Source organism: Bos taurus, chromosome 5 (assembly GCF_002263795.3).
Source record: "Bos taurus isolate L1 Dominette 01449 registration number 42190680 breed Hereford chromosome 5, ARS-UCD2.0, whole genome shotgun sequence".
Classification (NCBI taxonomy): domain Eukaryota; kingdom Metazoa; phylum Chordata; class Mammalia; order Artiodactyla; family Bovidae; genus Bos; species Bos taurus.
The window spans coordinates 109,353,393-109,369,696 of NC_037332.1; the positions used below are offsets into that span (position 1 = coordinate 109,353,393).

At 50.9% G+C, this 16,304-nt stretch overlaps 1 protein-coding gene and 1 pseudogene across 5 annotated transcripts; both read left to right on the forward strand.

The window, feature by feature from the left end:
* Positions 1-266: 266 nt before the first annotated feature.
* PEX26 (peroxisomal biogenesis factor 26) lies at positions 267-14,420 on the forward strand. Of its 5 annotated transcripts, none has more exons than XM_059886577.1 (5): positions 267-734; positions 1,707-1,847; positions 2,591-2,886; positions 4,429-4,575; positions 12,618-14,420. In XM_059886577.1, the coding sequence occupies exons 1-5, from the start codon at positions 520-522 to the stop codon at positions 12,710-12,712; spliced, it is 894 nt and encodes a 297-aa protein (XP_059742560.1). In that variant the 5' UTR covers positions 267-519; the 3' UTR covers positions 12,713-14,420. The 5 variants fall into 5 exon arrangements, with proteins under 5 accessions (XP_059742560.1, XP_005207392.1, XP_005207393.1 ...); XM_005207335.5 differs by lacking the exon at positions 12,618-14,420 and adding an exon at positions 11,552-12,611; XM_005207336.5 differs by lacking the exon at positions 12,618-14,420 and adding an exon at positions 8,196-10,836.
* LOC112446844 (uncharacterized) lies at positions 12,220-12,318 on the forward strand (annotated as a pseudogene).
* Positions 14,421-16,304: the final 1,884 nt, after the last annotated feature.

Sequence of the window (16,304 nt, forward strand, 5' to 3'; positions counted from 1 at the left end):
GGACTGCCTTTACCGCCCGCTGCCGGGGCTGCATCCCGGAGACCTGGGGCGCAGGTGCCGGAGGCCCACGCCTCCACCCATACCCCCTTCCGCGCCTTCCGTCGGCGGGCTTCCTCTCGCCGCGACAACTTCCGGGGCGCGGGCTGCCGGGGCTTGTAGTCCGAAGTCCCTCGCCTGCCTTGGAGGACAACCGCTCCAAGAGCGGAACTACACCTCCCAGAATGCCCCGCGCCGCCGGGGGCAGAGCGTCGGCCGGGTCTGCGCGCGCAGGCAAGATGTCGGCCCCCGTGTTCCCGAGCCCGCGGCCGCGGCCCTGCAACTGAAAAGACCACGGGCGGCCATACACCAGCCGGGGTCCCAGTCCTTGTCGTGGGACCGGGTGCCCAGGGACTCAGTGCTGCACAAATCCGAGGGCGCCAGGCTGTCCCGCGCCAGAGCCTGTGAAGACCACCCCTTCCTCCTCCCCAGACTGCACCGCACACCCCGCGCCCCTAGAGGGCTGCGTCCTGGCGCGCACTTATGAAGAGTGACCCCGCAACCTCCGCAGCCCCGCTGAGGGCGCTCGGGGGAGCCCTGCGGAGCAGCGAGCCCGTGCGTGCCGTCCCGGCCCCGTCGGCGGCCGCGCTTCTGCTGGAGGAGGCGGCCGACCTGCTAGTGGTGAACCTGGACTTCGGCGCGGCGCTGCGCACCTGCGAACGCGCCTGGCAGGGCCTGGCGGAGGAGCCGGCGGGCGCGTACGTCCGGGGCTCGGTTCGCCTCCGGGGACGGTGGGAGGCCTCCAGACGCCAGCACTCCTGCAGTCTGGTTGCTTGTGCGACCCTTATTCTTTGTTTTCCTCGCGGTGCTTCTCCGCGAAGCAGGGACTCACCTTGTGTCGGTTTCCGCGGAGGAAACGGTCGAGACGTAAACGGGGTTTAGTGGGACCCCACAATCAATTCTTTCTCCCTATATCAGGGTAGAATGGTCTAATGGGAAGATAGAATTGATTTGTTAAATTACTGCAGTAAGCTGGTGCCGGAAGTCCTCTCCTTCCACCCCTCCCCGAAGAAGCCCCCCTCACTCCTCGGGTTGGGGTTCAGAGCAGGAGTCGTGTTCTGGTCCTCTTGTAAGATTGGATCAAAGAATTGAAATTTTGGTCCTGCATTGCTCGTTGGATTAGGTCATACTAGGGAGGGCGTGGGTAGACTGGTCAAAGCTGGCCCCAGAGAAGGATGAACTGGGGGGCCTTCCCTGAGTGTTTGGGGGTCGGTGAAGACTGGGTGCTGTAAAGGCTGAGGGTGTGATTCTGATGCTGCGCTTGGGCGGAGACTGCTTCTGCCCTTTCTTCACTAAGCAAACTCTTAGGGCTGGTCCTCTTTGCACCCACATCTGTGCTGCAGCTGTTCTTTTCCCCTTGGGAGTAAATGAACGCTTCCTGTTGGTTAACCCTGACTTTACCTGGATACAGAGACGTGTGCTGGTCAACAGCTGATTGGCCTTTAGATTTATAAAAACGTTTAGCTCCTGGGCAAAGGGCAGTTTTCTCTTGCTGGGGCTCATGAGACGGGTCATAATTGTGAGGCCCTCTTGAATACTGGGGATGGGGGGAGGTGAGAGGTAATTGCTACTGACTTGGGAGCTGGTAAAGAACAGTCCCAGGCTGAAGGTGGGCATGGCAGTGCAGGGGAACCACTTCTGAACTCCCAAATTGGCTTTTTTGCGGACAGCTCCTTGGAGGTGAAATGCTCTCTGTGTGTTGTGGGCATCCAGGCCCTGGCAGAAATGGATCGGTGGCGGGAAGTCCTGTCCTGGGTTCTTCAATATTACCAGGCTCCTGAGAAGCTGCCCCCCAAAGTCCTGGAACTGTGGTAGGTCCTTAGGTCCTTACTGCTTCCCCACTGAGTCAGCGCAGGAACAAGAGGGTTTTCCCCTGGGTCGGGAAGATGCTCTGGAGAAGGGATAGGCTACCCACTCCAGTATTCTTGGGCTCCCCTGGTGGCTCAGACAGTAAAGAATCTGCCTGCAATGTGCGAGACCTGGGTTTGATCCCTGGGTTGGGAAGATCCCCTGGAGGAGGGCATGGCAACCCACTCCAGTGTTCTTGCCTGGAGAACCCCCATGGACAGAGGAGCCTGGCGGGCTACAGTCCCTGGGGTCACACACAATCTGACATGGCTGAGCGACTAAGCACATCACACCCCTTCAGTTCTCATATCTCATCTTTTTCTTTCTATACCATTTCCCTTTAAATCTAATTCTTTCCCTGTCCCCCACCCCCTGTCCCCCACCCCCTGTCCCCCTGGCGCCCTCTGACTCAAAACATATGCATGAAAAGATGAGGAAGAAGGAATTTAGGAGTGTGATAGGGAAAAGAGGAAGGGATGGGAGACATGAAGTGGGGTGACAGAACGGGGCGGGGGGGGGTGCCAGAGCTGAGAGTTGCTTGCTGCTTCTAAGAGCTCCTGATTCTTACCATGTCAGTGTCCCTTAGGGAAGGACTTGAGGGCACAAAGGAGGGGCTGGGTAGGAGGAGTTTAGTGGTTAAGAGAAATTAACAAACCGTGAAGCATTGACCACTCTTTTTCTGGGATTGGATTATTTGGGGCTGCAGTGTTCTTTTATACAGTAAAATGCAAGAGCCTGGAGCTGTGCTGGATGGAGTCCGTGCTTGGCTTCAAGACCCTGACAACCAGGGCCTTCCAGAGTATAGATCCTTAGCAGAACTTCACCTGCAGCGAGTGCTACTTCCTCTGGGCCTCCTGTCAGAGGCTGAAGAGCTGGTGGTGGGCTCTGCAGCCTTCAGCGAGAAACAGCGGCTGGATGCGCTTCAGGCCGTTAGTGCAGCGAGGCAGCAGCAGACACATGGGCACTCTGGCTCCGAGGAGACGCGGACACTAAACCAGGAAGGTGGGACATCATCCTTCTGCAGCCCTCTGTGCAGAAGCTGAGGGCTTCCTCCTGGACGTGGGGTCCATCATGACCTTCCTGGGCCTTGGGAACAATGCTTTGTATGAGTAACTTCCAGATTGCAGGATAAGAAATCTGTTGAGGTGCTTCGAAAGCCCAGCGCCTCTGCGGTTGGCTTTGGGAGGCAGGTGGTGCAGGTCTCAGAGCCTTACTTTTGTCTCCTGAAAGTCATCTCCTCCGTGGGCCCTTGTCAGTAGATCTGTCTCCTCTGTGCTGGCCTGGCCAGGATGTTACTTCACCATCTCCTGAAGCAGCGCCTTTCAGCTGTGGAAGGCTGTGCAGGGAAGTTCTTCCTGATGCTGAGTTGAAGTTTTCCTCCTGGTGGTTTTTAACCCCCTGATCTTTGTTTTCTCTGTTCGTGACACATAGAATAGGCATACACGGAGGACCTTCAGCCCTCAGGAGACTACTCCTGTCTCTGAGGTGTTTTCTTTGTGTGCCTAAGAGCAGGGACCTGCTGAGGCAGGGTCCCTTCTTTGCAGCAGGTTGTTGGCTTCAGGGACTCCATGTAACTCCACAAACCCTCTGCCTGTCCCGTGCCTGGGGAGGAGGCGCTCGGATGGCGAGTCCAGGGTGTCTTCAGGGCTTGAAGGTGATGTTCATGTTTGTGCTCAGTCCAAGACGGGATTCTTCACTGTGCCTGTGAGGTGCCCTTTGTTTTCTGCCTTTACTGATCATCAAGAATTATTGCTATGTAACTGTGCATATGTCTTAGGCCAGAATATGAAGAATACTGTGAAGCTGTTAAAGAAACACCAGATGTACCAGGTTCCCCAGCTAAGTTGACATTTCTGTTGAAGTCCTGTCCTACAGAGCTGGTGTGGTGATGTCAGAGTCCTCTTCTACAGAGGTGGTGTCTGGTGACGTCACAGCCCTCCCCTCTGGAGCTGGTGTCGGTGATGTCAGAATCCTCTCCTACGGAGGTTGTGTCTGGTGATGTCACAGTCCTCTCGGATGGAGCTGGCGTCTGGTGACGTCGGAGCCCTCTCCTGTGGAGCTGGCGTCTGGTGACGTCAGAGCCCGCTCCTCTGGAGCTGGTATCTGGTGGCCTCAGAGTCTTCTCCTCTGGAGCTGATGTCTGGTGACGCCAGAGTCCTCTTCTGTGGAGGTGGTGTCTGGTGACGTCAGAGCCCGCTCCTCTGGATGTCGGAGCCCTCTCCTGTGGAGCTGGCGTCTGGTGATGTCGGAGCCCGCTCCTCTGGAGCTGGTATCTGGTGGCATCAGAGTCCTCTCCTCTGGAGCTGATGCTGGTGATGCCAGAGTCCTCTCCTGTGGAGCTGGCGTCTGGTGTCGTCACAGTCCTCTTGGATGGAGCTGGTGTTCTGATATAATCAGTGCTGAAGGCATCTCTGGATGCCTGGGAGCTCCCTTTGAACCATTTTGTGGACTGCATGAGGAAACCAGTCTTGGCTCGACTTAGACTCAAAGCTTGGAGTCGGGAAGCTGCTTCTTTACTGAAGTTCTACTCTGTCACCCCGCCAGGCTCCTCCTCCCACAAGTTCCTGTCTCTCCTGACGTTGCTGCACCAGCTCTGGGACTCTGCAGTCAGCCACTTCTTTTCTCTGCCCTTCAGTAAGAGCCTGCTGGCCGCCTTGCTCCTCTGCCTCCTGGTGTTGAGGTTTGATCCAGGTGAGTGAGGACACCTGCCTCCCCACCCACCCTCCCAGGACAGGGCGGTTGACCAGGGCTGGGCCTGGGAGCCCTCCTGGGGGTTTTCCGTGGTCTAATCTGCAAGGAGGAGCTGGTGGACCTGAACTGGAGCCAGCCCACCTTGAAGGAGAGACCAGTCCTGGAGAGAGTCCATTCTGCCTTGTCAACTCTGGACGGCCAGGGGTGAACTCTGAGTAGAGCCTCAGGGCTTATTTATTTTCTTTTTGGCTGTGCTGGGTCTTTGTTGCTGCACGCAGGCTTTCTCTAGTTGTGGCAAGTAGGGGCTGTTCAGTAGTTGTGGGGCTTAGGCTTAGTGGTTGCCACCCAGGCTGTAGAGCATTTGGGCTCCAGTAGGTGCAGTGTATGGGCTTAGCTGCTCTGTAGCATGTGGGATCTTCCCAGAGAAGAGATCAAACACGAGCAGGCAGATTCTCAACCACTGGACCACCAAGAAGTCCCCTCAGAATTGAAAAAGAAAAACCTTCATCGTAATGTGTAAAAAAATAACATTAGATTAAAACATGTTTTGTTTCAGAAATACAATAGGAAAAATATATATTAGAGAATATGGAAAACAGGAAAGTATGACGGAGAAAACAAATCAGCCTTCAGTCAGCCACTGTAATCATTAGTCTTTTTCTGGATGTGGATGCAGTTTTGCTTGTCGTTAAGTATTCTTTTTTTTTCTTCTAGTTTTGTTGATATGTAATTGACATTCAGCACTGTATAAGTTTAAGGTGTAGAGCATAATGATTTGACTTACATACATCATGAAATGATTCCCACAGTATGTACAGTGAACATTTATCCTCTCGTATGGATAAAAAATTTTAAAAATAGAAAAAAAATTTTTTTCCTTGTGATGAGAAACTCTTAGGACTTTCTTAACTTTGGTATGTAACATACAGCAGTGTTAATTATAGTCATCATGTTGTACATTACATTCCTGATACTTATTTATCTTATAACTAAAAGGACTTTTTGACAGCCTTCTTCCAGTTCCTCATCCCCCTATAAGTATTCTTTAAAACATGGCTTTAGGGAATTCCCAGGCGATCTAGTTGTTAGGACCCCATGCTTTCACTGCTGAAGGCCTGGGTTCGATTCCTGGTCAAGGAAATAAGATTATTCTGTAAGCCATGAATTGTGGCCCTCTCCTCACCAAAAAAAAAAAAAAAAAAAAAGGCTTTAAAACTTTACACAACTAAATAATATTCCAGTTTTCAGTAACTTCCATAATTGATTTTACAGTGCCCTGTTTTTGAACATTTCAGTGATTCCTCTTTATTTACTTGTGTAGTTTTTATCATAGCATAGTTGCTTTACAGTGTTGTGTTAGCTTCCAATGTACAGCACAATGAATCAGCTGTATGTGTATATATACCCTTCCCTTTTGGACTCCCTTCCCATTCACGTCACTGCAGAGCGCTGAGTAGAGCTCCCTGTGCTGTGCACTATGTTCCCATCAGCTTCGATCTTGTACATAGTATTGATATGTATATCAATCATATGTATATGTATGTCAGTCTCATTCTCCCAGTTTCCTCCCACCTTCCACCTTGGTATCCATACATTTGTTTCCTGCGTCTGTGTCTCTATTTCTGCTTTGCAGATAAGGTCATCTATACCATTTTTCTAGATTGCACAACATATGTGTTAATATACGATACTTGTTTTTCTGACTTAACTTCACTCTATGACACCCTCTCAGTTCATCCATGTCTCTACACATTTCGTTTGTCCCTTTTTATGACTGAGTAATATTCCACTGTGTGTGTGTACTGCATCTTTGTCTATTCCTCCCTTAAAGGATGTTTAGGTTGCTTCCATGTCCTAGCTGTTGTAAATAGTGCTGCTGTGAACAGTGAGGTGCACGTGTATTTTGAATTATGTTTATTTCTGGATATATGCCCAATAGTGGGATTGCTGGGTCACACGGTAGCTGTATTTAGTTTTTAAGGAACCTTGATACTGTTCTCTATAATGGCTTCACCAATTTACATTCCCACCCACAGTGTGGGAGGGTTCCCTTTTCTCCACACCCTCTCCAGCATTTTTTTTTTTTTGGTGGTGGGGGGACGGGGGCAGGGGACTTCCCTGGTGGCTCAGACGGTAAAAGCGTCTGCCTACAATACTGGAGACCCTGGTTCAATCCCTGGGTTGGAAAGATCCCCTGGAGAAGGAAATGGCAGCCCGCTCTAGTATTATTGCCTGGAAAATCCCATGTACAGAGGAGCCTGGCAGGCTGCAGTCCATGGGGTCGCAAAGAGTTGGACACAACTGAGCGATTTCACTTTCACTTTTGATGGTGGCCATTCTGACCAGTATGAGGTGGTACCTCCGAACACTTTGATGATTTCTTGCTGTTTTCTGCTGTGCTCTTTCCCGAGGGTGAATTCACCTTGTGAGCACTGGGCCAGAGGTTAGGAGCTCACTCGTGAACTTTTCTGTGTGTGACTTTGTGTGAATTACAACCTAACCTCTTCTCATGAATTTAGACTTAGGGTTGTATAACTTTCAAAACTGAAAGGAAAACTGGAAACCCTTAATTTCAATCCCTTCACTTTCATTTTCTTTTTTGGTTGGGAAACCTAAGAACCAGAGAGAAGTGACTGCTCCAGGGTCACACAGACATTCTGTCTGCTGCTCTTCATTTAACCCTAAACCCTTCTGTGTCCCCACTTGCCTCTTTCTTGTCTGGGAGCTGCTTCTGCACAGTTCAGCTTGTCCATTTGACCCCATGGCTGGTACTGAGCAGGAGATCCCTCTGAACAGCCCTGTTTGCTTGAGGAGAGTCACTGGTTAGCCCTTCGGAAAGCTTAGGAGTTTGTATTCAGTCCTGTCCACCCTCTGACCTTTTACTTTATTCCAGAGACTTTAAAAATTAGAAAGATTTTTGTGGTTCTTAGGAGTCCTTCAGTCTCAGAACCCTGGGGTCTGGCGTCTCAGAACTTCTGAGTGGGGATGGCAAGGGGCTGTTCCAGGAGCGCCCAGGACAGTCCGTGCAGGTTGGTGAGAGCCCAGGGCTGGGCTGCAGTTAGAACCCGGCCAGGAGGACATGAAGAGGGTGGACTGAAATCACTTTCTTAAAAGTAACGTATTTTTTTTAAGAAGGAAGAAAGTCTACTAAAAAATCAGTAATTCAAATAAGGAAAAACAAACCAAAGCAGCCAGCTCAGCTCTCATTCAAAAGAGGCTAATTTTACTTTTATTGTTAATATAATTAACTTATGATAAAAAGAGGTAGTATTATGGCTTGGCTTCAAACTTAAAAGGCACAAAGAGGAATGTAGTGAAAAGTCTCTTCCCAAATTCATCTACACAGAGGCAGCCATCATTACCAACTTTTTAGTATTAAAAAGTTAGATTAAAACATAATAAATTTGGATCTTTTTCTCAGCAAACTGAAGTTTTCTCTCATCCACATAAAGAAAGTACACCCCAAAGATTATATTCTGGAGAAAGGGAAATTCTCTCCCGTTGGGAGGGGAGGAGGGGCACTGGCATGGTCACTCCCCAGGTGGGAGAGTTTTGGGGGAGGAGTGGCCGAGTGGGGGGCGGGAGGGGTAGGGCGGGCACTGACTGGCCTCTCCCTGCAGCATCTCCCCGCTCCCTGCCCTTCCTCTACAAGCTGGCTCAGATCTTCCAGCGGATCCGCGAGGCCGTGTCTCCTCCTCTCTGCCAGCTTCCCATCCAGCACTGAGTGGTCGTCCCTGCTCGCCTCAACCCCCTGTGCCCCAAGCCTGCCGGAGGAGCAGAGTCACTCATCCTTGGCAGCCTGCTTCCTGCAGCCGATGGGCCCTGCCAGCGCAGCCAGCCTAATTCCAGGGGAAGCTGACCTGGCTGGGGCACTGTGTCAGGCTGCCTCAGCATCCTCCCCTTTGCGCCCCGTGCTGGCGGGCCTGGCAGGTTTTATGGAGACAAGAGGCACAGCCCTGCAGAGGAGGGGTTGTGGGAAGGGAGTGCTTCCTCCTTGACATTCCTTGACACGATCCGTCTTCCTGCAGAAGCAGGGGTTGGTCTTTCAGGCCACAGGTTCATGCAGCTGGAAATTCAGAGCAAGGTCCTGGCTGGAGGACCTTGGCCTTGCACTTGCATGGAACACTTACCTCTGAAGGTTGTCCCCGGGACAGGCTCCATAGTCTGGTCTGGCTTATCACTCCCCATTCCTCCCCAAGCCCGGAGATGTGCCGTGGGCTGCCCTCTGCTCACACTGAGCATGGCTTCCTGAGCCTCAAGTCCTCTTCTAACTGGGTAAGGGGATCTGGGCAGCTGCCTCCTGGACTAAGCTCTGTTCCAGCTGTCAGTGGCCAAGCGGGGCTGTGTGAGGAGGTCTCTCTGCCTTCTCCCTCCTGTTGCCCCTTCCTTCCTGCTGCCCCCCACCCCCCTCAAGGTGATGGTTTGCGCTCTGCCTTGCTGGTTCTTTCACTGGCTTCTGCTGCATCCTTGGCACACCCTGTTGCTGGCTCCCCCCTTTCTGTGTCCTGTTCCAGTTATGTTCTGCTGTTCGTATAACACACAAGTGTTTCTGCTTCTGCATCCTTGGAAAGTAGGCCAGCCTCAAAAGCTGATGCACTGAAAATGGAGCAGATAATCAGGGGAGCTGGAAGGATGTGTGGAGGGGGTTGGGCAGGGGGGAGGCTTGGGAGGCAGTGAACGATGTTGCTCCTTGTCTGGGGGTGGGAGGCAGTAGGGCCCTGCGGTTGTGCAGCTGAAATGTTTCAGTGCTTTCTCTCAGTGGCCGCCAAGAATCCTCCCTGTCTCTGCGGGGACATGGAGGCCGTTGCTGTGGGGCTGGGGGATGGAGGCGCCTAGCAGGCCAGGAAAACCAGGGACTTACCAGCTTTGCATTAAGACCCTCAGGAGCTCCAGGTCAGCGGCATCGCTTTCATAAAATGATGGAGTGAGTAAGCTTCAGGCCCTGGGAGGTTAAGTCCTAGGGTGTCGTAAAACATGCTGAGAGAAAGGGAGCTGATCAGGCTCGGGGATTTCTCCTTTACAGTGATGTTTAAAACCTGGTCCTGTTCGTGCCACGGATAGAACTCTTGAGTGGCTTCCCCTGGCCTGAGGGTAAAACCCCAGTTCTTATGGAGTGTAGGGACCTTGGGCACTGGTTTTGGCCGACACCCCCACCTCACATGGGGCCTGATCCAGCTGCTGGCAGTCACAGTTTTCTGAGCCCTGCACCCCTCACACCTCTTACCTTCTGCGCCTGCTAATCCTTTGGAGGCCCAGCTCCCCTCTCGTATGGTGGGTTGCCCCTGGGAATCTTCTCCTGGCCCCTGTTTCATATGCTTTCTGCAGTGGTGGCCCCATGCCTTGCAACTGTGGGATTCTGGGGCCTCTTTGAAGCTGGGGTGTGTGACTGCAATGTTGAAGTGGTGGGAGGCTGCCCTCCCACCTGTTGGTGTGATGCTGTTGGGAAGTGATTTAACCTCATCTCTAAGGTGATTGTCCTCTCACAGGAATTTTTGGGTGAGTTGGGTGAGTAAATGAGCCTCCAGGGCAGTGTTAGCAGGTTCCTGCTTCGGGTAGGAGCCCCATGAGGGGTGGCTGTGTCCTCACTGCCCGGCTGAGGGCCGGGGGTTAGACGGTGTTCAGAGGCATGTCGGAGAATGAGTGGATGTAACTGACAGCAGCCTCTGCTTCAGTGTGGGGGAGGGGGGTTGTGTTGTGGAAACCCTGACTTCTGTCGCCCCGAAGCCCGTGTGACCCTACTCCAGGCCTTGGGCATCTTGGCTTCCTGTTCGCCAGTTGCTCTGCAGTCTTGTCTGGCATCCAGCCCCAGCTCCCCTCATCTGGCAAGGAGCTGGACCCACTGCTCGAGTGGCTGGGCCTTGTCTGGGGATGCAGCTGCTGCTCCGGCCGGCCTCAGCGCGAAGCCTGATGACATCTGAAGCGAAGGGCAGGCCACCTGGTCACTCCAGCACCGGTGCTGACCAGGGAGGTCCCCACTAGCTTCAGCCGCCTTTCAACCCTTGAGGTGTGGCTGGGCCAAATCAAGATGTGTAAATATAAAATATACACTGATTACAAACACAGAGCTAAAAAGAGTGGAAACTCGGTAATTTTTATATTGATCGCGTATTGTAAATCAAGATGCTGTGTAAATATACACACTGATTGCAAACACAGAGCTAAAAAGAGTAGAGACTTGGTAATTTTTATATTGATGGCATATTGAAATGATAATCTGCATATATTGGACTAAATAAAATCTGTTATTACCTGTTTGTTCCACTTTTTTGTGGGGCTCCTAGAATGTTTCAGCGTGCACGGAGAGCTCGCTTCGTGTTTCTGTGGGCCTGTGCTCAAAGCACCCAGTACACAACAGATCCGGAGAAGTGGCCATGAGGTGGGCTGCCGGCGTGTGATCTAGACAGACTCCCCCATTGCAACCCCTGCTTTGTGTGTTAAGGAAATGGAGATCCCAGGGTGAAGTGACCCCCAGGCTTCAGCTTGCATAAGACAGGAGTCCCCTCCACAATCCACGTCGCTCACTGCTCACGGTGCCCCTCGTGTACCCAAAAACCAGCCACTGGAGCTTGCCATCCTCACACGTGCCGCCTCGGCCCCAGCGAGTGGGTCGCTTCCACTGGTTCTGAGATGACGGTTCTCGGGGCTGAGGGGCAGCTGGGGAGATGGTGAGGTCAGGAGCAGCTGGGCTGCACGGGCCGTCACGGGTGGGGTGGGCAGTGGAGGGGGACACAGTGCTGCCTCTAGAGAGGGGCTGAGGGCGTATCTCGTGGCTTTGTGACACGTGGCAGGTGACACCATGGATGTGTTTGCTCACGTGTTCATGCTCTTTTAAAAACGATGTTTTATGTGTCTAAAACTGAGAAGGCACAGAGGGTGTCTTTCCCTCCTGCTCCGCACCCCTGGCCCCCTGCCCACCACCATTGCCACCTGGATCCTTCCACGTAACCTCTGATGCTAAGCTCCTCTTTCTCCACAGATGATGGCATGCTGCACACGTGTGCCATGCTTTTAAACCCAGTCTTGGGTGTTTGTCCGCATCCGCTCTTGCAGAGCTGCCTCACTCTGTTCAGCTGCCCCGTGCTCCCTTCTGTGACGGCCTCGCAGTATAAGCCCCACACCTTTCCCTGTAATGCCATGGAGCCGCTCCACCCTCTTCTGAGCCCGAGTCTGAGAGGAACAGATGGGCATCACACCTCTGCTGCCACTTCCTGGCAAATGCAGCCCTCTGTCCAGCCTGCCTGGTACCTGGTGAAAAGCTGAGAGCCAGCCTTTCACACTCCCAGACGCTCCACTTCTAAGTCTGGGGTGGCACTGTCTCTGCCAACCACTAAGCCAGCCACAGGAAATGGCAGAGAGGCCTGATGTGAACTGTGGAGAGGGCGTCTGTCCGCCTCTCCCCTCTGCTCCCTGGCTGGAGCGGCCCCGGACTGGTGGGCTGCTGCGTCTGCACCTGGGAGGGGCTGTGGGTTGTCATTCTCTCGTGTGCTCTCTCAGGCAAGCTCCCCTCCCTAGGCTTCCCTCACCACCTGCCAGCCCGGTGCTTTGGAACTTGACATAGCAATTGTTAATGAGGAGGTTGTTTCTCTACCTCTGGAGATCTTGGTTCTTGGATGACAAGGAGTTGAATTAAGAGCAACGGACATGGTACTCGCTTCAGGAGCACGTATGCTAAAATTGGAATACAGAGATTAGCATGACCTCTGTGCAAGGATGACATGAATTCGTGAAGCATTCGGTATTTTTAAAAATAGTACGGGCCTACTGTACAGCACAGGGAAGTCTACTCAGTACTCTGTAATGGCCTATGTGGGAAAAAACCTTAAAAACTGGCTGTATGTATAACTGATTCACTTTGTTGTGTACTTGAAACTAACAACGTGGTAAACCAACTATACTCAAAAAAGAAAAAAGCAGTGGACACAGGGCCCTACTGAAACCCCCATGTGTGCCATTCTTCCAGGGTTAAAGTGGGATCCAGATATTTTTGGCCAGCCTCCAGGCCACTTGATAAAAACAGATTAAAAAAAAATTTTTTTTTTAAGCAATGGTCATGTATGGATGTGAGAGTTGGACTGTGAAGAAAGCTGAGCGCCGAAGAATGATGCTTTTGAACTGTGGTGTTGGAGAAGACTCTTGAGAGTCCCTTGGACTGCAAGGAGATCCAACCAGTCCATCCTAAAGGAGACCAGTCCTAGGTGTTCATTGGAAGGACTGATGCTGAGGCTGAACTCCAATACTTTGGCCACCTCATGCGAAGAGTTGACTCATTGGAAAAGACTGATGCTGGGAGGGATTGTGGGCAGGAGAAGGGGACGACAGAGGATGAGATGGCTGGATGGCATCACCGACTCGATGCACATTTGTTTGGGTGAACTCCGGGAGTTGGTGATGGACAGGGAGGCCTGGCATGCTGCAATTCATGGGGTCGCAAAGAGGTGGACACGACTGAGCAACTGAACTGAACTGGACTGACTGATATATTTTAGAAATTTAAAAAATTGTATAAAAGCAAATTTGGGACTTGTGATCCCATGCCTCTGAGATAACTACTGTAATGGTGGTTTTTTTTTTTTTCCTGTTTTATCTTTCAAACATCCAGCCCTCTTGGTAACCCCAGTACTTGAGAACCTGTGAAAAAGTGGTTGCAGATGGGGTTTGTTCAGGCGCGTGTTAGCTGGCTGAACTGCAGGCGGGCAGAAGGGCCTTGCAGCCAGTGGGCGGGTGGGTAGGCTGGCAGAAAGGCTGAGGTAGAAGAGGGGTGGGGGCCACCAGAGCCGCTGTCCCTCCCCAGATGACCTGGCAGGGCTGGGTTTTATGACCCACTTCTAATTTTAACACTGACCCCCAGCTCTCATTTCACACTGTTGACAAGCTCCTCTTTTTCAAGCACCTCAGAAACTTTTCACATACCCTTGTCACCTTTTCTACCATCTGAGATGGGGACTGACAAGCATCAGGTAATATTTGGAGACTTGGTTGAAAAACCAAAGGATTTTTGCCGAAATCCTTTTAGAGAAAAGTCACATTAACAGTAGCATCAACGTTGATTGATGGCAGAAAAGCTAAGCAAATCTCTCCCTATAGAGAGATGCTGGCTCTGCTGCTGAATTGCTCTGTAACTTTGCAAAAGTCGTCTAATCTTTAGATCTCTATTTTCTTTCTTTCTTTTTTTTATTTTTGTAGTGCCAAAAACATTTTGTATTGGGGTATAGCTGATTAACAATGTTGTGGAAGTTTTAGGTGAACAGTGAAGGGATTCAGCCATACATATACATGTATCTGCTAAGTTGCTTCAGTCGTGTCCAACTCTGTGCAACCCCATAGACAGCAGCCCACCAGGCTCCCTCATCCCTGGGACTCTCCAGGCAAGAACACTGGAGTGGGTTGCCATTTCCTTCTCCAATGCATGAAAGTGAAAAGTGAAAGGGAAGTCGCTCAGTCGTGTCTGACTCTTAACGACCCCATGGACTGCAGCCCACCAGGTTCCTCCACCCATGGGATTTTCCAGGCAAGAGTACTGGAGTGGGGTACCATTGCCTTCTGCATACATGTATCTATTCTTGCCCAAACCCCCCTCCCATCCAGGCGGGCATGTAACATTGAGCAGAGTTCCATGTGCTATACAGTAAGTCTTTATTGGTTATCCATTTTAAATACAACAGTGTGTACATGACCTCCCCAAAGTTCCAAACTGTCCCTTCCCCCTCAGCAACCATAAGTTTGTTTTCTAAGTCTCTTCCTGTTTTGTAAGTAAGTTTGTGTCATTTCTTCTTAGGTTCCACATATAAGGGGAATAGGTCTCTATTTTCGTACCTTAAAGATGGGGATAAAATTTTTCTGCCTTATTTTCTTTATGATACTTTTGTGTCACGTGAGCAAACATCTACTAAAAAGACTGGAAGGTGTTAAATGATACCGGGAATGGAGTATTTAAAATACTACAAAATATTTATTATTATAAAATAGGATGGTTAAGTCTTTTTGATAAAATCCACTTAAAATATTTGAAATAGGTGCATGAAATAGGTTAAATAGACACGGACTTTGCATATAGCACATTTAGTTGGATTAAATAAGATTAATGGTCCCTGAGGGATCTGTGTCTTGTTACATAGGCAAATGCGAGTTAACTTTCTTGGGGCTGTTTAATCAGGACTAGGTCAAGAAATGACATGCTATTTGCCTCACCTTTTTCTTCGGGCTTGTGGAAGGTGAGGCTGGAGAGTGGGGAGGTGATGGGGTTTGTGAGAGAGTATTTGGTAAAGATAGAGGCAGGGGACTGTGGCCTGAGAGGGAGTTACTCTGTCTCAGGGAAGCAGGTGTGGGTGGACACTCCGATTTTAATGGTGGATCTGTGAGGTGGTGCTGTTGGGGTCAAGACTCCAATGTCCACTTGACCAGAGTGAAGAACAGCATGGTCCTGGGGTGGCTGTCCTGCCACACGGGGTGGCCAGACTTGTATTTTCAGGGTTGTGAACAGGCCACATTAGTCATTATATTTGTAAGACATGAAATATGTTCATTCAAATAACCTTACTTTAAAAAAAATGCATAAAAGCAACATCATCTCACCTTCTCTTCCATACACGTGCATATTGTTTGCATAAACATGTATCTAGTGCTTTCTATGTTCTTAATATTATCTATTCAGTTTTCAGCATTACTGCTTCTCTACTATACACATTTGTCTCCTGGGGTTGCTGAAGCAAATGACCAGAAGCCGGGGGGCTTCAGACCATAGAAGCTTACTCTCTCATAGCTCTGGAGGCTGGAAGTCCGCAGTCAGGGCATCTCTCTCCAGAGGCCCCGGGGAGGATCTTCCAGGTGTCCCTGGGCTTGTGGCCGAATGTCTCCCACCCCTGCCTTACCGCATTGTGTGTTTCTATGTCTTGTCCTTTTCTGTCTCGCTTAATGTTGCTGGATTTAGGAAGCACCCTAATCCAGGTGCTCTCCTCTTGAGATCTTAGTGACACCTACAAAGACCCTTATTCCAAACGAGGTGACGGTCGAGGTTCCAAGCTCTCCTTTTAGCAGCCACATAATCCTTCCTGCTGGTGTGCTGGGCCTTCTAGTTCTTTCCAACTTTTTGCTAGTATAAACAACAGCTCTGAGCAGGCTGTATGTGCAAAGGCCATGAAACGACACGGTTATTTTTCCTGGGATAGTTTTCTAAGTGGATTTATGACGTCGATGATGAAAGCTATTTTCCAACTCTTTTAACACATGGCCAGGGTATGGTGGAGAAAGCCTGGATCTCTGTGATACCCGTAGCATTCTGTGAAATTTCTGGAAAACAAGAGAACCCAGCAGTCCTTCTGAAAGTGAAGAGTCAACTGTATGCAGAACACCAAGGCCTGAGGGGAGATACTGACCTGACGGCCTTATCTTTCCTGTGGTGCTGCTCGTTTGGTGCCTTTAATAGGGCTGGCAGCTGCAGAAGGTGGTCACAGGATCAGTAACAGAGCCTTAGGTGTGGGTGAGGGCAGGGCTTCCACTGGCCTCTGACCAGCTTGCCCCCATTTGTGAAGGAGGCGAGTTTTTCTTTGTTCCCTGAGCTCAAGTGTTCTCTGCATGTCACCTGTCAGTCTTTGACCCCCAGCTCTAAGTGCCCACTGCCTCCTGTCCCCTCCATCTCATTTTTCTGTGACTGGCAGGTGAGGGCCTAAAGGGCTGCCCCCACCCCCGGCTCCCACCCAGGAAGCTGAGCTTAGCCAGGATCAAAGGCAACA

Coding starts and splice junctions, on each gene's coding strand:
- PEX26 (XM_005207335.5), top strand. CDS start 520: ATGAAGAGTGACCCCGCAACCTCCGCAGCCCCGCTGAGGGCGCTCGGG. Junction 735..1,706: donor GCGGAGGAGCCGGCGGGCGC/GTACGTCCGGGG, acceptor TTTTGCGGACAG/CTCCTTGGAGGTGAAATGCT. Junction 2,887..4,428: donor GCGGACACTAAACCAGGAAG/GTGGGACATCAT, acceptor TCACCCCGCCAG/GCTCCTCCTCCCACAAGTTC.